At 42.6% G+C, this 25,124-nt stretch overlaps 1 protein-coding gene across 1 annotated transcript in view; it reads left to right on the forward strand.

Moving 5' to 3' along the window:
- Positions 1–25,124, forward strand: part of LOC146976669 (uncharacterized) — an 85,696-nt gene that overhangs the window by 24,176 nt on the left and 36,396 nt on the right. Inside the window, exons 3-5 of the mRNA XM_085796585.1 lie at positions 8,974–9,040; positions 12,703–12,749; positions 24,669–24,819. Coding sequence (XP_085652711.1) covers positions 8,974–9,040; positions 12,703–12,749; positions 24,669–24,819 — 265 coding nt within the window. The remainder of the gene's footprint in view (positions 1–8,973; positions 9,041–12,702; positions 12,750–24,668; positions 24,820–25,124) is intronic.

Here is a 25,124-nt window from a genome sequence, read left to right on the forward strand (position 1 = left end):
GATGCCACACAGTCAGCTGCTGTTTATCACTCTGTTAAAGAGTCGACTTGCCCCGTGTGAAGATGAAAAACAGACCTTGGCCCCGGGTGTTTGGTTTGGCCTCGGCCCACAGAGGAGGGCCCGGCTCGGGTGTTCAGGGTTCAAGTGTCATGGGGGCATGTGGGGTCAGGGGTAGGTTTGTTTATTTAGCAGCTAAAACCCCTGAGAAAAGAAGTGACATGATGAAAATGTGTCATAAAGCTGAGGTGGGAAAAACAAAACTGCGACTCGAAAACATCAATTGAAATTTTGACTCGTAAGTTCAGTGAAGGTAAAAGACAAGTGAGGAGAAACAGATGTTTTTATTTCTGTAGTTGGATGTCTTCAGAGTTCCAGAGTTGATGTGAGAAAGTGTCTAAAACTGAACAAATCCCTTAAGTGATGAGGATGTTAATGATCTCCAGGAGGAACCCCCATCTGCTGTGGATGGTTCTGCTCTGATCTGCTGCAGTAAGACTAGGTTACAGTTTGTCTGTAGTTGGATCATAAAGTCAGTTTAGGTTTGATATTGATATCATCATGTGTGTTGAGTGTGTTGGAACCACCCATTGACCATTCACAGGTTGCAGTGTGCAAAACTTGTGCTGACTTGAAACATGCAACAATTAAGACCATTTTATGTTTTGCTGAATGTATTTTATGACCGAGTTTTACATGTTTAAAGGGATAGTTCAACATTTTTGCAAATTGGACCATTGTCATAATCCCTATAGTTTTAGGAGTTGGTTCGTTACCTTTAATTGTCGGTGCAAGTTGTTTTTAGAACGGTGGAGCAGAGCCGCGAGCTGCTCAGAGCTACGCTACGGAGGCTCATGGGATTTCTTGGTTTCCCTCATCAAATACACAATCCAACAACTCCACAACGCTCTGGTGGACAAGTTGTGAGCTGCACATTCACCACGCTATGAGATAATAACACAACGTTACCACACAGAGTTGTTTTAGAGGCAAATGCAGAGACTGCTTGCTGAAAAACTGTCTGTGATGGGAATACACATCAGCTGTTTTGCATGTATTTACCTCTAAAACAACTCTGTCTGGTAACGTTGTGTTATTATCTCATAGCGTGGTGAATGTGCAGCTCACAACTTGTCCACCAGAGCGTTGTGGAGTTGTTGGATTGTGTATTTGATGAGTTTGATGAGGGAAACCAAGAAATCCCATAATGAGCCTCCGTAGCGTAGCTCTGAGCAGCTCACGGCTCTGCTCCACCGTTCTAAAAACAGCTTGCACCGACAATTAAAGCTAACGAACCTACTCCTAAAACTATAGGGATTATATAGCAATGGGCCAATTTGCCAAAATGTTGAACTATCTCTTTAAGGGAAAAGGTCGAGTGTGTGTGGTGTGTGTGTGTATGTGAGGCTGATTCCTATAGACCCCAGTACATCAGATAGACTTGTCATTAGTCAGTTTGACATGAGGATGTCTGACTTCTCTCTGTAGTTTCTCTCCTCCTCCTTTATCTTCTCTTTTCTTATTGTTCTATTCATGTTTGACTTTATTCCCACACCAAACATCCACCCATCCTGTCTCTTATTATGGGCTTTCTCTCTCTCTCTCTCTCTCTCTCTCTCTCTCTGACCTTGAGCCCGTCCCCTCTCCGTCTCTGTGTTTCCTAGACTTTCTCTTTGTCTTATTAAACTGTTCTATCAGAAGCCCGCCCCCCCCTCTCTCTCCCTTGATGTCATCGTCTCTTTACCGGCCCATCTTCCTCCCACTCCCTTCTCTGTTTTCACCCCGTTAGAAAAAAAAATTAAAAAAACACACCCAGAATTCCCTCTTCCTCTCCCACAATCCCCCGCTAATGACGTCCGCCGGCCACAAAATGAGGCCTGACGCCAGAGGAGAGTGAGAGTGAGCAAGTGGGGGACAAGAGGAAGAATAGAAGGAGAGAGAGTGTGTGTGTGTGTGTGTGTGTGTGTGTGTGTCTGTCCGTACATGCTTGTGTACAAAATAATTATGTGCGTGTATTTGTGATAATTAAAGACTTGATTTCAGCTTGTTAACTAAGAATGCAGCGAGAGTTTTGTGGTAAAACCTCATATTGTGTGTATGTGTGTGTGTGTTTATGTGTTATACAACTTTAAATGGCTTTGACAAGGAAATTAACCTCGTTAAATTCCCTCAATAAATCTCATTTCATCCCTGTCTGTCCTCATACGGACCAGCTGGGGGTTTTACTTACAGTAAGGAAGCAGGGAATGAACACTTGTGAACATTGGTACGTTTTTGTTGTCGAGTTGTTTTCTGACATCAGTTCTCAGACCAGAGAGATCTGTGGTTGTAACCATGGTGATGGTACAGTAGGTCATGTTTGGTTCTGTCAAAGCTTCTCAGTTCTGTTGGATGTTCAGTGTCTCGTCCACTTTGTTTTCAGGCCTGTTCTGTCTAGTTTAACACTGTTTACCCTCATTCAGCCCAGTCCTTTGGTCCTTTTCCACCACTCTTAGAAAAATTATAGTTGTGTTTGGATTCCTCCTCTCCTCTCCTCTCCTCTCCTCTCCTCTCCTCTCCTCTCCTCTCCTCTCCTCTCCTCTCCTCTCCTCTCCTCTCCTCTCCTCTCCTCTCTTTATTTTACAATCATCTGATGTAATGCAAAATATATTCAGGTGTAAAAATCCCTCCACTGAAATCTCCGAGGCTCCGGCAGCTCCAGGGTTTCCTGACATATTGTTCAGTGAGCTGCAGTTTTTGTAGATAGTCATCAGGCATTTGGCTCGTGTTTCTGCACAGCAACAAGAATCTGTTCCAGGAAGTAAAAACAAAATGTGAACTTCTCAGAGATCGTTCCAGAGGGTTTCAGTCTCATGCAACAGCTCGTTTTACTGCTGGAGCTCTCATAAAGGTCTGTGTCTTATCTTTAAACTGCAGCGTGGGGAAACGAGCAGTTTCAGCTGCACAGAGCTCGTCAAACGCCCTCAACACCCACACAGGCTCAGCAATACTCAGTCTATGTCAGCAGTGTGCATGGGGCGCGTTACTTTGAACAAGTAATGAGTTATAGTTACTAGTTACCTTTCCCCAAAGTAACTGAAATACTACATTATAAAAGTAAGTAATTATTAGGAAAAGTAACTATTGCATTATTTCTTATAAAATTGCTCAAATATGTCAAATTACCTGGACTCGCCCCCCTAACCTCCCGTTTATCTGGAACTAACCCACTCACTCAGTATCCCTCCGCTCAGACAGGATCCACGAAACCTGTTGTGTGTGGAGGAATACTGAGTGAGTTGGCTTTTATCTGACTAGTTGATGCACTGAAATAAAATGTGTATTACACATACACTTAAACAGGTGTATTACTTGTGACAGGACTTCTTGAGTCAAGTAACGGCACATTTTATTGTCAGTAACTTTTTTGATGAATCATTACTGAAAAATGTAACGTTGTAAATAATGAATAAATAATTTTATAACGCCGTTATTCCCATCACTGTATGTCAGTGATGATGAGAAATGTTCGATCTCAGCTGACAGCCTCAGTGTTTCTTATGTTTATGGTTTATTTTCTAATCTAATTTAAGCTTCCCTTGATGACACCCCACAGGATTTTCACAATAAAAGCCTTCTAGCAGCTCAAAAGGTACAACCCCTGTCTTGAGGAAGTGACAGTGACTACATTTGCATGCAGTCAATAACCCTTTACTCCTTTTCTAACCTGAATATTTGGTCATGTACGCCTATCGGGATATCCCCATGGAAAGGAACATTCATTTGTGTTCTGTGCATGTTCTATTCGCAAGGAATCTTGGTCTTTTGAGTACTACAAGAACTACTTGTTGTAAACATGGCGAAACGCAAGAAAACACCAGACTTTTGGAGTGAGGAGGAAACAAATCACTTCATTAGTGGTGAAAGACATGAAGATCATATCTTTTGTAGACGGTAGAAAGTGGAATTGACGAGCATTGTGTCATGACGTTCTCCTTGCGTCGCTGTTTTGATTGGGATGTCCAACTGATTACAATGACCATGTCTACAGGAAAAACTCTGTTTGCTCAGGCATGTAAACAGGTTATTCTGAATGTTTCAGAAACCTGAATATTGACATTAACCTGAATATTGACTGCATGTAAACGTAGTCAGTGTCGCAGTCACTTGCCACCATAGTGATACAGCACATTACTGTACATGCAGTAGATTATGTTTAGCCTGCTCCCAGTTGTTTTCAACCGCTGCACTAGTGTACAGAGTGTACTGTATCACACCGTGCAGTAGGCTACAAGTTGTAGGCTTTTGTGTGTGTGCATGTAACACCGCCTCGGCGCTTCACACTCACACTGTTAATGTGAGACTCAGCCTGCGTCTGCACAGTGTCACGGTTTTGCATTTGGTGCGAGGGCAGCTCGAACAATAAGTTTCCTGTTCGACAGTAAATGCCCTGCTGATTCTAAATTGGCTGCCAACACGTCTAAAGCACACTCACATCAGCGTATGTGTGAAATCACAAAACTTCGTACTGCGCGTCGGCACACGAATCACGCACACACGGCGTATGTAAACAAAAGGAGCGGGCCGAGGAGCGGGCCAAGCTTATGTTAGCGCATTCTCCTCGCTGACCTGGTTTCAGAAAACGAGACCATGTGGCGAGAACATGTTCAGAGATGCAGCAAGTGAAGAAAGGCTCTCATACACACAAGGCCTGGGAATGAAAGTCAGACTAACAGAGTGAAAATAAGAAGAGTGAATACAGAGATGTAGAAATGTGAAATGACTTCAGAGCAAACTGTTTAATGAATACTGGAGCGCAGCCGGCCTGTTTCTGCAGCTGTTTTCTTCACTGTAGCCTCCTGTGACTGGAGATCTGCTCTCCGAGGTGACGACGCCTGCTCAACTTTACAGTCCAGCGTCGACCTCTTATGTAGATCAAGGCGGCTTTGTAAAGCCCTGTGAATATATACAGTCTCCCATTGGAAAGTGTTGCACTCATGCTCCCTTTCTCAATATTATTGTCCCCTATAGGTTGAAACGTAGTCATGTCTTCAAAGAAATACACTGATATCCGTGTGTATGTTCCATCAGATTCAGTTATTTTATTGTCTCAGGTAGAAAATTTGACAGAGAGAGAGAAAAAAAACACATTTGAAAAGATTCCCTTCCAGAGTTCTTGAGATATCATGTTCACAACAACCTTCGACCTCTTACCACCAAATTCTAATCACGTTCTTCTCTTCCGCTGAATGTTTGTACCAGATTTGAAGACGTTTGCATAAGACGTTACTGAGATATTTTGTTGACAGGGCCAGAACTGTGTGATATGACACCACAGCTTTGACCTCTGACCTTTGGCCACCAAAATCTGATCAGCTCCGAAGTGACAAGCCACAACAGAAGGAAACAGACAATTTACATGTGGCTTTCAGAGGATATGATGCACACACACACACAGACGCACAGATTTAAAAAGTAATTTGGAATTGTTTATTTAAACGACAACCCCCTTAGAGTGGTATAATGAGCATACGGCCTGTCGTGATATATTGCTTTTATAAAACGGTTATAGTCTACTTGCCAAAAATGAGTACCCGGAAATGTTGAGTACCCCAAAGTTTTATGTTAGAAATAGATAGTATGGGTCTCCAGTATTCAGAAACTGCCGGATGCTAACTTATATATATTGGGCAATTAGCACAATTGACATAATTAGCATAAATTACCATAGTTTCCTATATGGGCAATATTTCAGCAAAATTGACTTGGCTGATCTGGGCAATATTGGAGTGGTTTTAGGGGTTATTGATGATGCTGAATCCATTTCTGACATTTTCAAAATTCAAAATGGCTGTCTAAACCGGAAGGGACCAGATTGAAATCCATCAAAATCGGCCCACTGGCGGTTTAAATCTGGTCACTACCGGTTTAGACAGCCATTTTGAATTTTGAAAATGTCAGAAATGGATTCAGCATCATCAATAACCCCTAAAACCACTCCAATATTGCCCAGATCAGCCAAGTCAATTTTGCGGAAATATTGCCCATATAGGAAACTATGGTAATTTATGCTAATTATGTAAATTGTGCTAATTGCCCAATATATATAAGTTAGCATCCGGCAGTTTCTGAATACTGGGGACCCATACTATATATTTCTAACATAAAACTTTGGGGTACTCAACATTTCCGGGTTCACAATGGGGCCCTATGGGCTGGCAAGTAAACTATTACCAATAATGGCAATATGAAAGAAGAATACGCAATCAATTTCATGTAGTTTTTATACATATTAGCTAATAAAATAGCCCCAGTGTGGGAAAAAATAGTCCCACCTCGCTATGTTCGCCATGTTTTTCAGATGAAAGTCACTGCTCAATCCCCTCTACCATTGTTACTGTACAGTAAGTTAACTTTAAACATGTAAATTCAACGACTTTAGTCTTTTTGTTATAACGTCGTAAAAACACCGCGACTGTCTTTTGCTACCGACTGCAACAGTACGTCGTCATGGATAGGATACATGAGAACAAATAGTAGAATAGTAGCCGTGGTATATGCTCATTATACCACGGTTAACAACCAATCAGATCGCCGGATTTCACCTTTCCGTTTTATAAGTGTGTAATACGTCTTTTTGCATGTAATGTGTGTGTGCAGAGCCCTGTTGGCTGAAACATTGAAGATAGACGGATGGATATGAGAGACAGAAGCAGAGGACAGAGATTAAGATGGAGCGATAAAGAAAAGGCTTTTGGAAATTGGTTGTATTTGTGTGTGTGTGCGTGTGTGTAGTATCTGGGACTTGGCAGGATGGAGGGATGATGATGATGATGATGACGATGAGGATGATGAGGATGAGGATGATGAGGATGAACTGTGGGAATGGAGGGAGGAGAGGTTTGGAGGATGGCCGGCTGCCAGCGGTGACAGTGTGCAGGTTGTACAGTCAGCTCAGCGTCACACACACCTCAGGGTGGAAACACAGGCTGTTCTCACACACACACACACACACACACACACACACACACACACACACACACACACACACACACACACACACACACAGCGAAAGTATTTCTATTACACAGTGAAGTGTTCTCCGTGGCCCCCAGTGAAGCAGCCTGGCTGTGAATCAGAGACCCGACCTGTCTGTGCTTGTGCTTCCTGTCTGCGGTTGCTGACATGCTGCAGACTGGAGGCTCATTTCATCATCCTACATCTGATTTGAATGTTTTTTTTATTTTATATCAAAGCTGTTATGTCCATTTTATGCCTTTTTAGCTCTTTATTTATAGATAATTGTCATATTTTAGTACAGAGACTCAAAAGGTAAAACAAAAGACAAAATACAAAACACTGAACAATTACACAAACGCGAGGTCCAGGGGTGATCTGTATACCCAAAAGACAAAATACCTTACACAACACATCATAGACTCACTCATGGGCCAAATAAGCAACATCCCATGTCTGCCATCGTTTTCCACCCAGAGTCAGATTCTGCTCTAGGAGATGCAATTGTTTTACAATAGTAACAGAAGAATCTGTAGTGGGGCCATTTTTACTTGCAGCCAGCAAGACCCTAAGAAGATAAATATCAGTTTTACTCAACCCGGAATATTTCCAAGATAGAGAGTTGTGAATGATATTAAAACTGATATTGAAACAGAACCTTTTGAGAACCACAGCCTTTTTTCCTATTAGAGCGTCAGAGCAGACACTACTGAATAGTAGCTTTTAAACGATTGTGGAAGCTGGGGACTATTGATTTTTTTTTTTATTGGTGCTTTATATTGTACTTTGCTATCGTTTTTATTTTGCCATTGTTTTTTTTTATCATATGTTGTTACTGTTGTTATTGGGTTTTTTATTGCACTATTATATGTTTTAAGGGCTGAGAGAGAGCCAGGACAGATTACATTTCATTGTACTTTTAAATGTCTATGACAAATAAACTTGAACTTGAATCTTTGAAATGATTTTTGCAGTTTCCCTCCTGAAAACTCCCCCCAAAACATGGGTCTGATCAGCAAAGACCTTTTTATGTCTTTTTCATGTGGGCCCTTGGTGCATACCATATATACATACTGTATACTGTATATATCCTTCATCTTGTGTTAGCTTTCTACTGGTGTACGGGTCAGTTTTGACCCGTGTTTTAAATCAGCTGTAAAATACACTAAAAACATTTTTTTTCATCCAATTTGTTTTTCTTCTCTTGGTTACATTGTCAGGCTTCCTTATCCATGAAAATATTGGTTTTAGTATTTTTTGGTGTGGGCCCCTGGGTCTTTTTTGTCAGTATGACCCTTGACTTCAATTGACCCTTCCTCTTGTCAGCTTTCTGCTGCCATCTATGGTGTTAGGGTCGGTTCTGACCCAAGTCTCAAATCTGCTGTAAAATACACTAAAAACAATTATTTATCATCCCATTTGTTTCTCATCTCTTGGTTATGTTGTTAGACTTCCTTATCCATGACAATGTTGGTTTTGCACGTAGGATTTCAGTTTTAACTCTAATTATGTTCTTATCGTTATAACCGGGTCAAAATTGACCCTAAAACCACAAATGTCATCATTTTAACCAGAGCATTTTAAAATTTTGTGGAAAAAAAAAGGTTCCTGGCAAAGTCCAAAAGACTTGATGCTATAAACAAATTTATGTGGTACTTGTATGCATTTAAAACCTGAAAACGGGTCACTGGTGACCCCAACACCAGAGAAAGGATATACATATATATATATATATATATATATATATACATGTACATCACTGTGTGGACACCAGCAGCACTCCATAGGGCTGGGCCATATGGCAAAAAACTTTATCACGATATGTTTTTCCATATTGATCAATTCTCGGTATCGTCTCGATATGTATGTTTTGCTGACGCTGCCAGTTCAGTTGTAGCAGGTGTGTACATGTGTGTACATGTAGCAGTCAGCTTCCAGCACCTCTGACGTCTGTGTGTGTGTGTGTGTGTGTCTCCTCAGTGATCTACTGGAGGATCTAGAGAGAAGTCCTCATGCTGCCGCCATCGCAGAGTGCTTCGTAGAGAGGGTGAGTACAGTACAGCTGTGTGTGTGTGTGTGTGTGTGTGTGTGTGTGTGTGTGTGTGTGTGTGTGTGTGTGTGTGTGTGTGTGTGTGTGTGTAAGGCTGTTAGCTGACAGGAAACATGACACCGTGAGCCCCAAACACTCAGTAAACTACCAGCAGAACTGCTGCCTCCATTCACACACACACACTGCTGCTGTGGATCAAACCAACACCTAATGAACACAGTTTGACTGTTTGTGTGTGTGTGTGTGTGTGTGTGTGTGTGTGTGTGTGGGTGTGTGTGCCTACATCTGCCTGCATGTTAATGCAGTTAAATCTTAGCATACATACAGTATGTTTATACATGTGTATGTCCATGTGAACAGTAGGTACATTGTCCTCATGCGTTGCACAGACAGACACAGACATTATTTGACTTCAACATCAGATCTCCATTAGATTTTCTATCCTGATCATTGTGATGACCTCTGACCTGTGACCTCTGACCTCTGACCTCTGACCTCTGACCTCTGACCTCTGACCTCTGACCCTGGCATGAGGCCAGAATGTCAAACTTATATATCAGAAACATCTAGAACCGAGGTGACGTGTCCTGATCTCATGACGATCACACACATGGATGTTAAAGGCCTGGTGGACTAACTTGTTCAGACTCCTGCAGGGTGGATGGATCCTTGTCTCTGGTTGATGTCCATGTAGGGAACATGTTGTAAACAAACAAACAAACAAACAAACTTAGAGCTCATTGAAAGGACAAGGCTCCGCATGAGACTGAGAACTGAAAGATGATTGGTCCTCACTCTGATGTGACAGTCAACTGCTCTGCTGTCAGCCATGTCTGAACCTGTCAGTGTGAACCTGCTCCGTTAGATAAAGATGAGGCTGATCTGATGATCTGATCTGAGGTCTGTGTTTGAGTTTAGTTTATAAGTTTATTTGAAAACAGGGACAGTGCACATTAATAACATCACTGTAAATGCGCCAGAATTAGCCAAGAGGCTATTTTTCATCTGTAGTCCCCAGACGGATGTTAAAAAGTCACCCTAAAAACAGAATATGAATATGATTAAAATTACAAAGTTATTAGCCAAGGCAATCTACAAACATGCACAGCAATTAACAACTTGACAAAAGAACATACAACATGACATGACAAAAGAACATATATAACATCAATCAGAAAACATAATTCAATACATCCCCAACACATGCAGCAAAGACACATCACACCACAGCATGCAAAGCAGAAGCACAGATGCAAACTTTGAGGGTTTACAACGTAAAGAAAAACACGTATTTGTTCATCATGGCCAAACCCCGTCACTGACGGAAATATTTAATCTATTTAATCTATTTTGTAATTGTAACGGAGGGTCCGGGTGCACTCACTCACCCATAAAGAACGTGCAAACCAGATTGCCAAGCGGTCATTGACCTCTTGGCAAAACGGTTTGCATCGTTGCCCGCGGTGTGGGAGACCAGGGTTCGAACCCCACCTGGGGCAATGTGCACCAAACACAATGCAGAGGGCCAGATAACATCAGCTACATAATGCTATTAAGCTAAAGTATATTAATGGTATTTTTTTTGTTTTAATTTGTTATTTGTGTAATTAACGTTTACAGGTGAGGTTTATAGAAAAGTCCAGAGTGGGTTTCTACCTCACCTGTACATGTTTAATCATTTTTTAAATTTAATTTATTCTGTTGATTCTACAATTGTTCAAATAAAATAAATAAATAAGTAAAAACAAATCACAGTCTAACTAAAGCATGTTGAGATATGACCATTCATCAACTTTTATTCAGACTTTTCACCATTTATATTTTCATTGTATTATATCCGTGGCAGCACAGTGGTGGGTTTGATTCCCCGTGGAGTTTGCATGTTCTCCCTGTGGCTTCTCTCTGGCTCCTGCCACAGTCCAAACACATTACACACTGTTACTGTAGGTCGATGGCAACTAGGTTGATCACAGGCCTGAATGTGTGTGAGGTAGTTTGTCTCTATATGTGGCCCCAATAAAACATGAAAAACAAACTTTTAAATGTGTAAATATGAATAAAATCAAGTTCCTCAGCAGTTTCACTCAGTTTTCTTAAAAAATAATGTTCTGTATTTATAAGGAGAAGAAAACATCTCTGAGCTTCAGGTGTTTTCATGTTTGTTCAGTCTGAATCTGCACTGAACTTCCTGTCAGTGGACATTAGATTAAACTGTTAGGGACCAGACTATTTTAAGACCTGTGTGTGTGTGTGTGTGTGTGTGTGTGTGTGTGTGTGTAGAGGGTCTGACACAATGCTGTCTTTCTCTGCGACCTGCTGACTGACTGATGGACTGATGGGAAGTGCTGGTAGCAGCAGCAGGAGAGAGGATGGGCTGGAGCAGACACACAGTGGCTGTCTCAGTCTGCCTGAGATAAACCTCTAATTGTAAACACTCCTTCACACATAACTCAGACAAAGGGAAACATCTTGTATCCGCCTTTAGCTGAACCCTGATGTTCGTTTTTACACATGTGGTGCTAGTAGTTAATATACTCTAGGCTTAAAGGAGTTCATAAACACATCACATATTAAATGACGTTTCTTTTGTGAATGATTTTGAGTCATATGTGCAAATACACAATAACCATTACAAATTGTATAACGTAATTTGTAGGGGTGTAACGGTATTTGTATTCATCCAGTGCTGTCAGGGTTCAGTGCACACACTCATACCGCAAATATGTCTGAGTAAATATTAAAGGGATAGTTCACCCAAAATTAAAATTTAATTAAGTTTCAGAGTCCTCTGTGCCTTCTCTGAGTTACAGTGGGGCTCCGTGCAGCACTGCATGTCCATATGACGGTAGCGAATGGAGCTCACTTTTCTTCGTCCAAAAAGACACACCGAAAAACATCCAAATACCTCCATGCTGCTCGTCTGTAATGTCCCTCTTGTATTGAAGCCCCGACATGAGAAATTGTTCTGAAAAAAATTAAATAAGTCTATATTTTAAGCTTGTTTGTAGCGGAAGCTCCCAGTGTCTCAGTTCACTGCTTTGCCTGACACAATTTCTCATGTTGGGGCTTCAATACAAGACGGACATTACAGACGAGCTGTGTGGAGGTATTTGGATGTTTTTTGGTGTGTCTTTTTGGACGAAGAAAAGTGAGCTCCGTTCGCAACCGTCATATGGACATGCAGTGCTGCACGGAGACCCCCTGTAACTCAGAGAAGGCACGGAGGACTCTGAAACTTCTCCCAGCCCTTAGTCCACATGGGGGGGAGGAGATAATGAGTGAAATTTGAATTTTGGGTGAACTATCCCTTTAAAAAAATCGCTTATAATATCACCCTGATATGTCAATCACTGGTGTGAGGAAAAAGACAACTGGCATCTAGCCTAAATTAACTGTAAACCAACACTGATGTTAGTTTGTTTGTTCTTTTATAATAGTATAATAGTTGCCAGTTGTTATTTCCTCTTTACTTTTTATTCTTTATTTTTTTTAACTTTTATAACAGAAGATGGTTTTTAGTTTTACATTCAATTAGTGTCTGTTGTACCGAACCGTGACTTGTGCGTACCGTTACACTCCTAGTAATTTGTGTGTTTAAAGTGAACATGGTGTTTCCCCTCTGATCCTCTGACATTCACTGTGTTCTGTCCTTTCCTCAGAGTGAAGCCTTCGACATCTACACACTCTACTGCATGAACTACCCCAAGTAAGTGCACACACACACACACACACACAAAGTTGTACTATTATACAAATCTGTCTTAGAAATATAAAAAGATTCATAAAAGCTTTGATTCAGTTTACGGTCACATACAACACATGATTAAGGACACAGACAACAATAAAAGAGACAAACATTCAATGATATAGGAGCAGATAAAACAGTTTACAACATGTGCGTCAGTGCAGTGAAAATGAGGTTAACTAACTGGGACGTCGCTCCTTCCCTTCATAAAGGAAGCTCCATTGTTTCCTCATGCTGAAGGAGATTAGATCAGAAGCTGTTATCACGGCCGCCGCTCACATAAATCATCATATTATTCAGTTTGAACCTGTATAACAAACAAAAGACTTTTCAACAGAGGAATGTGGCTGTGATGCCGGCCTCGGCCTGTGGGGGGCAGCAGCCAGCAGAACTCTCTCTGCTCTGTCACTTTAGTTTTATGTTTCAAAGTCTATTTGTGGAGCGATGTAGGAGCCTGTCGACATTCTGCTGTAAAAACAGTTTGTTGCTGCGTGTTGGTTTATGAGCAGAGAAATGTGTTTTAGTAGAAACACGAAGAGCAGGAACACAAAGAAAAGTCTGCTTTATGGAGCAGGAGAAGAGTCTGGAGCGAGAGCTACATCTAATCCAGCGTGGCTCTCTCTCTCTCACACACACACACACAGATGTTTGGCTGAATGTGTGTTACTGTGTGTTACACATCTCAACCCCAAATCCTGGTTTTAATTCAAAGTCGTGAATTTCAACAATGGATGTGGTTTGATCCCCGTCCCTGAAAAAGGCAGAAAACTCAGTAATGTGCTCTTCATCTTTAAAAGTCTTCAGTTCCACGTTTCAACAGTTCCACATGCTGATCTAAGGAAACCAAACAATTCATCAAAGAAATGACTTTCCTGCACATCAGCACTTTTAAAGAACTGGAGACAGAACTTACAGAGCTTTTCTACAGCACCAAACATCCACAGTTTGGCATTCGGCAAGTTGTCCACTGACACTTCAACTTGTAGACAGGATGAACCAGGGATTGAACCACCAACACTGTAATTAGAGGACAACCCAGTCCTCCTTAACACAACTAACAACCACTGTTATGGATTTGAATTTCAGTGTTAGTCTAGGGGCAACATAGAGACAACACAGGGGGCTACTCTACCAGGGTGGCTATTTTCTGCTCTTGTGCTGCCATATTATTGTGTTATTGTTCAGAGTTGGCCGGCCAGACACCAGCCAGCCCCGGCCCACCTTCTTACATACACTGCTCAAAAAAAAAAAAGGGAAACACTTAAACAACACATCTTAGATCTCAATTAATGAAATATTGCAGTTTAAAATCGTTATTCAATAGTAGAGTGTGTTGAGAACAAAATAACATAAAAATGATCGATGTAAATCAAAATGATCATCCCAGGTTGATTTCACACAGGTGTGATATACTTGGAGTTACAATGTGTTGTTTAAGTGTTCCCTTTATTTTTTTGAGCAGTGTATACTGTATATTTATTTATTTTTGCGGCCACATCAACACGGCTGCATCTTCATGCCGCCACCTTGTCATTACGAGGCCGTTGTGGCATTTCCCCATGTTGCCCAATGGCCAGTCCACCACTGCACCTGGACCTCCCACCCAGCCTTTAGGGGTTGTGTTGTGTTGTGTTGTGTTGTGTTGAGGGAAGAGGGAAGTGTGGAATTTAAAATATATCTATATTCCTCTGGTTCTGCTACATTGCAATGTAAACCAGCTGGAGAGCTCTTTAAGTGTGACCAACGTTGTTCTGTGCCTGCCCTGAGCGGGTTTTGAACCCGGGTCACCCGCACCCTGGGCAACGATGCTAAACATTTTGCCAAGAGATCAATGACCACTTGGCAAGTGGGTTAGCGCGTCTTTTATGGGAGAGTGAGTTCAACTTACAACAAAGTACTGCCAACCGCCACATGTTGTCACTTCTCCTCACTGGTACCTTGTGACTGTGAGGTAACAGCGTTGCAAAACTGTACAATATTTTTGGTACCCGAACGCACCTGCATGTCTTTCAGAGAGTGGAAGAGCGTCTGGCTTACGGGAATACAAAATGTGTAAAATCTTATTTCCTAAACCTATTTCCTTGCGCACTTGACTCCTTGATCAGACGCGCTGGTTGGGCCGGGTTCGATATATACAAGATATATACAAATTAGGGTTGTGCCGATTGGCGATCCAATCGTCTATCGGCGATTGGAAGGACGATCGGCGATGTTTTGTTTTCTTGCCGATTTTACACACACACACACACACACACACATATTCGCTACTTTTTTTATTGATCCAATGCGCAATCTGTTTGTTTTGTTTTAATGAAGCCGCTTCTCTGGCTGCTTCCAACAGATACTCTGTCATATGACAGTGTTTCACCAATCAAATGCAGCCACTGGCGACGTCCAATCAGACGGAGCCAGGTAGTCATATGACCGCACACAAAATCTCTGTGGTAAACAGGGTGGCCACTCCGCCTCAAATTTGAGGAAACACGTTTAGCTGGTGTTGTGGCTGTGACTAGGCTGCCGACGCCAGCCCTGTTACTGTATGTTACAGCCCGACGAGGTGTTCACTGATATGCCACAAATAAATTACGTCCGCCATGAATAGATTTTTCGGCTTTTGGCAACGCAATAGCGTTCCGTTCATTGATCATAGCGCTCTTTCTCTGTTATTAGCCCTCACACACAGAGAGAGAGAGAAGCGCGCATGCATGACAGCATGACAGCAGGGCACGGTGAAAGCGAAAATCATATGCCGCCGCCGCCGCCCCCCCCCCGTCGAACGAACACGTACACCCGAACGAACACGTACGCCCCCCAGCGATAGATAGGTCTATTGGCGATCTCCAGGGAGGGCGATTGGGACGATCTGAGAATGTCAAAATCGCCCAACACTAATACAAATGACTCAGGTCCATTCGTGCGTCCAGCTTCCTCTTTTTTTTGGGGGGGGGGGGCAGGTTAGGGCAGAGAATTAATGCTAGTGAGTCGGTACGCATCGGCTCCAGGCTTCAACACCCGCGGGTTGGGTTTTAAATTTCAGGCTGCACACTCTGGAGACCACTTTATATAGAAACTCCTGATTATGCCGAACCATAACAAACCTAACGTTACGTAAATTACCACACAAACACACAAAAAAGTACTGAAAACAGGGACTGTTGTATACTGGTACCAGTCCCCAGAAGCCGGGTATCGTATTGGCTTATATACTATGTGAAGGGTAGCCATCCCTAGTCAGAGTACTGTACTGGCAGAATGATGATGATGCAGGTGAACACAGCAACACAGTGGTGCTGTGCGGTCAGGAGGGGCTGTTTGGCTGCAGCCCACTCTGTGTGTGTTTGTCTTGTATTCTCTGTAGACTGGGAGAATCACAGCTAATCTCACACACACCATCTCCTCTCCATCAATCTGACAGACAGATGTTTGGCTGACTGGACCCCTGCCCAGCTGTGTGTGTGTGTTTCTGCATCTCCCTGCATGTTAATACACTTAAATCACTGCATACATACATAGTAAAAGCCTCATCAACATGCAGAGATTCCTGTGTGTGCGTTTCTGTCAGTTCCCGTAGTCAGTGTTGAAGTCAACCCCTCCTTCACCTCACTCCGTTCTCTCTGCTCTCTGCCTGTCGCCTCCTTACAGCTCCATTAAACTCCAATAAAAATAAGTAGGTCAAATGCTTTCAGACCACCAAACCCAGAACCTCTTTGGGTCTCTGGTTCCACTTTTCAGAGCTGCATCGCTGCTTCTCCTGCTGGAAACCCTCAGGCCTCGCTGCTCCACATGCTCAGTTACTCTGCTGCTGCCTGTTACCTAAACATGGGGGGGAGTCCAAGGCGTCAGGAGGGTCCCAAACATTTATACCATGAAAGTCCATGAACCTGACACATATAACAAATACACTCAGTTTGGGAGAAGTAAAGCTGCTGTAAGAACAAGTGACAAAGTGCTACAGTAAAGCAGGAATCTGTCTGGGCTCCATGCTCAGCTCAGTGAGCAAAAACAGTTGTGAAGCCACTTTAAAATACTGACATCACCTCTGCTCTCGTCTCACATTCACAGTAGTTTAATGGAGCTGAGTTAAAGCAGAAGTAAGTGATATATTTGTGTTAATATAAGTCTTAAATAGTTATATCTTCTGACAGCAATCACTTCTATAGAGTGTTTGGTCTGAAACACGGGTCTGTCAGTCACTCTGCTCTGCTCTGAGCCCAGGAGAAAACTTTCCTTGTATCCTACAACCTTTATCCAATGAGGAGAGAGAACGGCATAAAGGGGCAGTCCTCTCTGTGTGTGCAGCCAAGGGATGCGCCTGAATGTGGTGACGTAGGGACGAGGACCAATAGATCCATGACGAGGGCGGGGGCTGCTAACTCCGTCGGCTGACAAGACGTTATGGTGCGTTCAAGGCAACTCGTAACTCGTGTTTTTCCGACCTGTGAAGTCGTACCAGTTCGATCTGGTACGAGTTCACGGGTCAGAAGTTACGAGTGGCCGTTATTAGGGTTGGGCGGTATGAGCAAAATCTTATATCACGGTATGAGTAATTTCATATCACGGTAACGGTATATATCACGGTATGTTTTTTTCCCCCTGTAAATTCAATTAATGGCTTAAAATAACCATACTGTAGCATTTGATAATTTTCCTCTTTTATTTTTTAACTTGGATTTCTACAGGAAAAATGCCAGAGCAGTCTGGCTCCAGTTAGTGCAATTATATAGATATATATATATATAAAAAAAAGAAATCACAGAATCAAAAATTAGCATTTTACAAAAATGCCTACGGTCTGTGCTGTCTATGGCTGTTCAAACAGGTCAAACCAGGAAAATCAAAGAAGTTACTTTAGAGTTCCTAAGTAACCTTTACAGTCTATGGTAGTACACAAAGGGCTCAAATTTCAACAACTGACGGAAAAACGGTGTGTGGGAGGGACGGAAGTGACCATAATAAACAAACAGTGTCCTAGCCTGTCCTACAGTAAAAATGGCACATGGAGGAGTAAAGCAATATGTTAAGCGGCAATATATATTAAAGCATCAAAGATGTTAACCCACATAGTTTGAAACAACGTTTAAAACACACACAGCCAGTGTCACAACTAAGCATAAAAAGCCCGCTAGCTTAATGCTAACGTATAATGTAAAACACCATAGACGGGCTAACAGAAATTAGCATCGCTTATAACTTGACTTACTCCTCTTCTGAAAAACTCTGACAAGTCAAACTTTAGGATGTGTTAGAGGTCTAATTCATCTGTCTAACCATCAGAACTATGATACATGAAACGGTAAACACAGCTGATCGATCGAAAAAAATTACGGCTGGAGTGAATTACTTTCACTTTTCACTTTTTCGTCTTGTTGGGCGGGTCGGGCTGCCTCCGTTTCCTCGTGACTCCCACTTATGGATGTATTATATTATGCTCCCACTTCTGCTTTCACTCTCTGCCTCCGCCATGGTTGTTATCACTCGGGTAACCGGTAAAGCTGTTTCTTCTTCGTCGTGCTGATGCAACCACGCCAAGCAGTCTGCTGCAGTGCCGGCTCCCCCGTGTGTCGAGGCGGTGTAACTACAGTGACTTCAGAGAGATGCCGCAGACATCTGCTCTTTCTCCGGTATAAACGGTATTGCAAAATCTCTACCGGTAGACATTTTATACCGTCACACGGTATAATACCGTCATACCGCCCAACCCTAGCCGTTATAGTGACTTTCACCGGTAAAACAGGTCGGAAAAACACGAGTGGGTTGTCTGGAACGCTACAAAGTCGTAAGTCGTGACTTGAAGCTGTAATTTACGGTTTCAAAAGCCTGCCTGGAACGCAGCATTAGCCAAAACGACCGGATCGCTTACTTCTGCTTTAAGATTAAAGTTGCCGTCTTTGACATGAAACGTGACGCAAACTCGGCCCGTGAAGTCTACGTTACCCGGCAGTCACTTCCAAACTGCTGCTGTAATAATCCAGATTTTATAACGGTGAGGATCATCTGTCAACATCTGTCAACACACCAGTTAAAGACAAATGACATTCAGAGAGGAAGTGACAAGAGACACTATGTCTTTCTTATTGTTTCTCTACATCTAATGACAAATACTCTGAAGTCGTTAGAGACTGTGATCACTTCCTGAGAGAAACAGTCATGTGTTGAAGGGATAATTCAACATTTTGGCAAATTGGCCCATTTTCATAATCTCTGTAGTCATAGCAGTAGGTTTGTTACATTTAATTGTCGGTGCAAGCTGTTTTTAGAACGGTGGAGCAGCGCGGCGAGCTGCTCAGAGCTACGCTACGGAGGCTAATGGGATTTCTTGGTTTCCCTCATCAAACTCATCAAATACACAATCCAACAACTCCACAACGCTCTGGTGGACAAGTTGTGACCTGCACATTCACCACGCTATGAGATAATAACACAACGTTACCACACAGAGTTGTTTTAGAGGGAAATACAGAGACTGTTTGATGAAAAACTGTCTGTGATGGGAACGCACATCAGCGGTTTTGCATGAATTTCCCTCTAAAACAACTCTGTCTGGTAACGTTGTGTTATTATCTCATAGCGTGGTGAATGTGCAGGTCACAACTTGTCCACCAGAGCGTTGTGGAGTTGTTGGATTGTGTATTTGATAAGTTTGATGAGGTAAAACCACGACATTCCTGGTCCTCTGTCTGGAAATGTATTAAAACATTGTCGCCACAACAGAGACATTTCACTAATGACCGTGTCTATACTTTTATTTAATTGGTAGAAGACCGTCACCATGGGTTGTCTTCCCAGGTTTTCACACAACAAAGGCAACAAACAACCCTTGTAACCAGATACTCCATCCAGCCTCCAAGGGGGGTTACCATGGCTACAGAGCGGAGCCACCTCAACGTTCGATAGCTAGCATGCTAGGTGGATAATGATTAGGCTTATGGCACGCAAAGAATCTTGGGAACCTAGAACAGGTGAGAGAAGGCTGGATTTGTCCGCCGCATTTTTAGGAGCCTTCAAATTGGGACAGGCCTTGTTTCAACGCTGTGACGTAATCAGCCTCCAGAGGACGCAGCCGCTGAATTGAGACACAGTTGTTGCCCAGATAACAGGAAAACTCTCTGACCATAAACCAACAACATCTGTGAACCGTGGACACAGGTTCACATGTGGCAGTTCTTCTTTTTGTCATGACTGCTCTTCTTACAGTGTCATGTCTGGACGGATGCTTCACAACTTCCCCTCCCCCCTTCATACATCCACATGATAAAAGTCCACGCACAGGCTGGGACCAGGGTCCTTCAGATTGAAAAGTCAGCTGGGTATCTGGTCAGTTTTTGCACATCATCCATTCACCCAGCGAGCATGTGCACTATTTTCAATTCAAAGTGCACAGTGCACTCACAGTGAGACAGTAATGTAATTACCAGAAGTGAAGACAGTTGGTCTCTGTCAGCGTCTGCTCTACATTTTTCCACTGCGATCCGCTGGGTCATATTTGGAGGGAAATGTGCTGGATTGCAGGTTTGTGAACTCCAGTGCAGCCCCGCGGGGAACATGAGATGAGAGTCTTTGTTTGGTTAGTTATCCTCCATAAAAAGAGAAACACGCCAAATAACAAAATGGCTTCAGGAATGCAGCTTCTCTGCCATCTGAAGTTGCCAAAAGCACAACTGAAGTGCTTTAAAGAAATCTTCTCTCCTTCACAAACATCATAACACTTTGCATCAGCGTGGGCTAATGCATCATGAAACAGGCAGGTTTTAAAACGACATTAGCAGACATGAGGTCTGATCTCTGTCTCGGTCATCCCTCCGCAGATGCTGGGCTAATTTATGCTGCTAAACTCCACTTGGATGTGCGCGCTGTTTGTAATGCTGTAAATTGATGAGCTGTAGAGCCAGGGGGGCTTTAAGGGCTGGGCGGGGGCGGGTTCTCTAAAGCCAAGTTTGAACAGAACAGGGAAGTGTTCCAGGTATGGTCAAACTGATGGCACATCAAAGTGAAGGTATAAAGTATACGCTGCAGGTTACTGAGTTTGCAGTTTGTAGGTGAGATCATCTTGAAATTAAACCTGGTTCTTTAAAACTCTTTAACCTTGTTAACATCCATGTTGGTGTTTTTATGATTGATGAAATAATCAGTCAACACATTTATTCAATTTTCAGTTTGAACTGCAACCACATTACAAAACCACACTCCTATCGGCTAAACTTCAGTTTCCACCTAACTACTTGTCCTCCCATTAAAGGTCCAGTGTGTAAAATAGGGGTAAAACCGTGGACAAAAAAACACGAAAGGTTGCGTCTCTGGCTGGCTGGATTTTTCCCGTCGGGCTGCCGTACAAACATGGTGGCGCAAAATAGGTATATATATAAAAGAAGAATTATAAGGCCACGAAAACCAAACAAATTTTATTTTATAGCGATTACACACTTATACAAATATATTCATGGGTAGTATATTCAGATTTTTCCAATAAACTTTGACAATTATTATTATACTGTACACTGGACCTTTAAATCAGATTCTCTGCACGCCCATAAATGCCTGTGTCTTTCCAAGAGGCATAATCACCATGACCAGCTGCTGTCACATTTACCAGATCCCAGATCAGTAAAGATTTCAGTGGCGTGAGTGAGAGAAGACAAGCAAAACATTAGACTCTGTCCATGAGAGTCGTCCGTATGTTATTGTTAGTTTATGGGTGTGGTTCACGGCTGTACATGTCACCTGCTTCCTGATAGCTGCTGTGTCGACTGAAGATCACATTGATTGTATACAGTAAGTTATGTATGGTGCCCCATCTCAAATGGGACTTCATTCACCACAAAGCAAAGCTGGAATAACTTCCCTGAGGGATAAATTATTTATACCACTGTACATTACTGTATAGTCTGAGAGTGATACAGTGTCAAAGTCATTTGGAAACTGCTTCTTGCAAACAGAACTGGAAGGCAGAGTGCAGGGGAAGTACAGAGCCGAGGAGGTCTGTGGTACCGTGAGTGGCTGTGCAGACTGGAGGCCGGTGTCAGGTTACCTCTGATTGGTGGAGATGAATTCAGACTCATGGGAGAAGCTGCAATTATCTACAGTCTGTAAAGGATGTGGGGAGAGCTGAAAATTGGCCTCAAACCTGTGTATATTAATGACCAGCACTGGTGTTTCTTTGTGTGAATATGAAATGAATTTACACATACAGTACCTGTTAAAGCAGTTACATGAGGTGAACAGAGAAGAACAGAACAGAGTGTGGATGTCCCGTCACACACTGGTTCACGATTCTTTCCTGAAAGCTGATTCTATGGGAATCTTTACACGTACGGTTTCGAGGAATGTCTCTGGTGTACATTTTTTCATATCTGCCATATGCTTTGAATTCTTCATGCAGAGGGTGGTGTTTATCTGAGGCTGAACTCAGTATCCTGCAGTCTGAGATCACATATTAGCAGTGGAGGCCCGGTGGAGGCTTCTCAGACGGCAACGTTAGTATGAATGAAACAACTCCCCTTCTTTTAACAGTCATACACCTGGAAACATTTCTGCTGAAGTAGTAGAAGGTGTAAAAGCTCGACTGGAGAGGCTGCAGCTCTCATTGCACTCACAATAAGAAAGTCTTGCATACAAACAGACAAACAGATTGATGACTTAACCATAAATTCTCAAATAGTCTAGAGTCTTGAATATACACTGGTCTCCAGACTGACCCAAGGAAAGAGCTGTAGCCTATAAACAGTCTATGGAAGAAGTTTAATCAGTGCTGATCAAACTTCAACATGAATGCGTGCTCAGGCTCTTTTAAACAGTAAGAACAGAATGATTTGATAGTGTGTTCCCATCATTGCTTAGCAAAAGATTTGTGTGCAATTCATTCAAAGCCTGTCCCATGGACGCCTGTATCTAATATAAGCCGGTGCTATTCGGCAGTTTATTTTTGAGTATTTACGATAAGTCAAGGTTTCACCCTCTTTGGAAGTTGACATATTGGTCACCTCGGTGGGTGAGACAAAAGCTGGTGGTGCATCAGAAGTTCATGGATACAGTTCATCCTCTGAAGAGCATGAATATTAAGTACATGAAAAATCATGCTCACCAAAGACTGAACAAGTACTACAGTAGAGTCAAGTTGTGTTGAGGTTGCTAGGGGTGTACAGGCAGTGTACTATTTGTATTCGAGTTTGGATTTGGGCTTTTTAAAAAAAACTTTGGATTCGTTATTCGTATTCAGGAAGAAATCAGAACTGGGCGCACTAGAGACTTCCACCGAGCTAGCTGGCTAACTTCCGCTTTAGCTCTCGGCTAACTAGAACAGGAATAAAATAATTTAATCGTGCAGCTCTTCTTCGGACAGAAAAACTATTCTGGAACAAAGCATTATTTGTGTACTTCTGAATAACGTATTCATGCAGGTTCAGGTACATCCCTACTAGGTATATCTGACTGATTGACTGTGGTCAACCTGACTGCCAGTGACTGTTGACCAATGAAAGAGACAGTATGGATGATCACTAGATTTAAATCACTGAAGAGCTACAGTCACAGGGAAAACCATGATGTGCATCAGTGGAAGCAGAATATACTGTAGATTAGGGGTGGGAGAAAAAATTGATTCACATAAATATCGCGATATCCTTTTTGACGATTTTTAAATCGATTTTTTATTTTTTCTTTAGAATTTTTTTTAAAATATTGTGTAATATGCATTTGTTCGCCTTTTTTACATACAGAGAGTCCAGGTTTTGAAAAGGGTTTAAGTTCACTATGTTAACTTATAGGCTCCTACAGTATTTGTGTGCAGATGCAGAAAAAAAATCGAGAGAATCGGCAATATCGTAAAATCACAATTTAAATCGAATCGCCATCCAAAAAATCATAGAAGAATCGAATCGGGAGAAAAGCGTATCGTCCCAGCCCTACTATAGATCATAGTGCGTTGTCTCTTTATGCTATGTCACCTCACTTGTCATAGTTACTAAGGACCAACTGCACACTCACAGGTGACCTAAGGGCTGTTTGACAGGACAGTTGGCTGAGGGGAGGTCATGTGACTGAGTCCTGACCAGTCTTCTCTCCCTGGCCGGAGCAGCAGGTGAACTCTGCTGTTTGTGCTGAATACAACAGTGATGTGTCTGTAGAAAATATTACTGCTGCTCTGAATTCCTGGACTAACTTCCTGTGATTAATGACTATCTGGAGGAAAACAGCCCCACCCCCCCCCCCTCCAGCCCCATCACTACCTTGACCTCCTCTTCTCTGTCTCTCTCCTTCTCCACCCCCCTCTCGTTCCCATTTCCCCTATTCACTGCTTTCACGTCCCCCCCCCCTCCCCCCCCTCCTCCTATCTCACCACTGGTGTCCAAGATTCCTTGGCTCCAGACTGTGATGAATGTTTGTCAGAGGACCTAACAGCTGAAGAGTCTCCTCCTCCACCATCCTCCTTTTCCTCTGGTGTCTTCTCTTTCTCTGTCAGTTGGGCAACGGTCCGTCTTCCTCCTCCGGCTCCTCTCTTTCAAATGTTTGTCGAAGGACTTAAGAACAGTTGAGGAGTTTCCCCTCCACATCATCTCCAGAATCATCCTTTAGAATATCCAATACCTCATTCAGTTTCTTTCTCTTCCATCTTCAGGACAGCTTTGCTTTCTTTCTGTCTTCATCCTTTTCTCCTTTCTCTTGGTCTTCTTTGATCCCTTCCTCTCTTTGTTCATATGTTGATTAATGTTCATTTCTGTATGATCCCTTCAGGTCTTTCTTCCCTGGACCTGTAATGAATATCAGAAGTTTGAGTGGCTTTTTCCAAACAAGATTTCTCCTCAGCTAGTTGTGGGAACTATGTTGGTACACTAACTACAATATATGATATTCTCTCTCTCTCTCTCTCTCTCTCTCTCTCCACAGCTCAGTGGCAGTACTGAGGGAATGCATGAAGAACGAAAGTCTGGTTCACTTCTTCCAGGAGCGACAGATGACTCTGAACCATTCGTTACCCCTGGAGACGTACCTGCTCAAACCGGTGCAGAGGATCCTCAAGTACCACCTCCTGCTACAGGTGATACTGCAAATACTACTACATAGAACCAAGTACCATCAATGGGTACAGGTAACCCCTCAATTACCACCAGCTGACCTCAGTACTGCATGCTCCAACAGCTTACATCCCATGTACTGACTGCATTGCTCTTCAAATACTTTATGTAGTTCTGATAATCCCTACTACAGATGTCAGATGACACCATGTACTCAGTTTACTAGATCAGCTTGCACATTTTGTGCAGGTGATATGAAGTTTGCACACATTTTATCCATGCAAACCTTAAGTAGATCAGGCCCATAGAAGCTTAAAGGGATATTTCA

The sequence above is a fragment of the Trachurus japonicus genome, chromosome 13 (assembly GCF_045865225.1).
Source record: "Trachurus japonicus isolate A0001 chromosome 13, Traja_1.0".
Classification (NCBI taxonomy): Eukaryota; Metazoa; Chordata; class Actinopteri; order Carangiformes; family Carangidae; genus Trachurus; species Trachurus japonicus.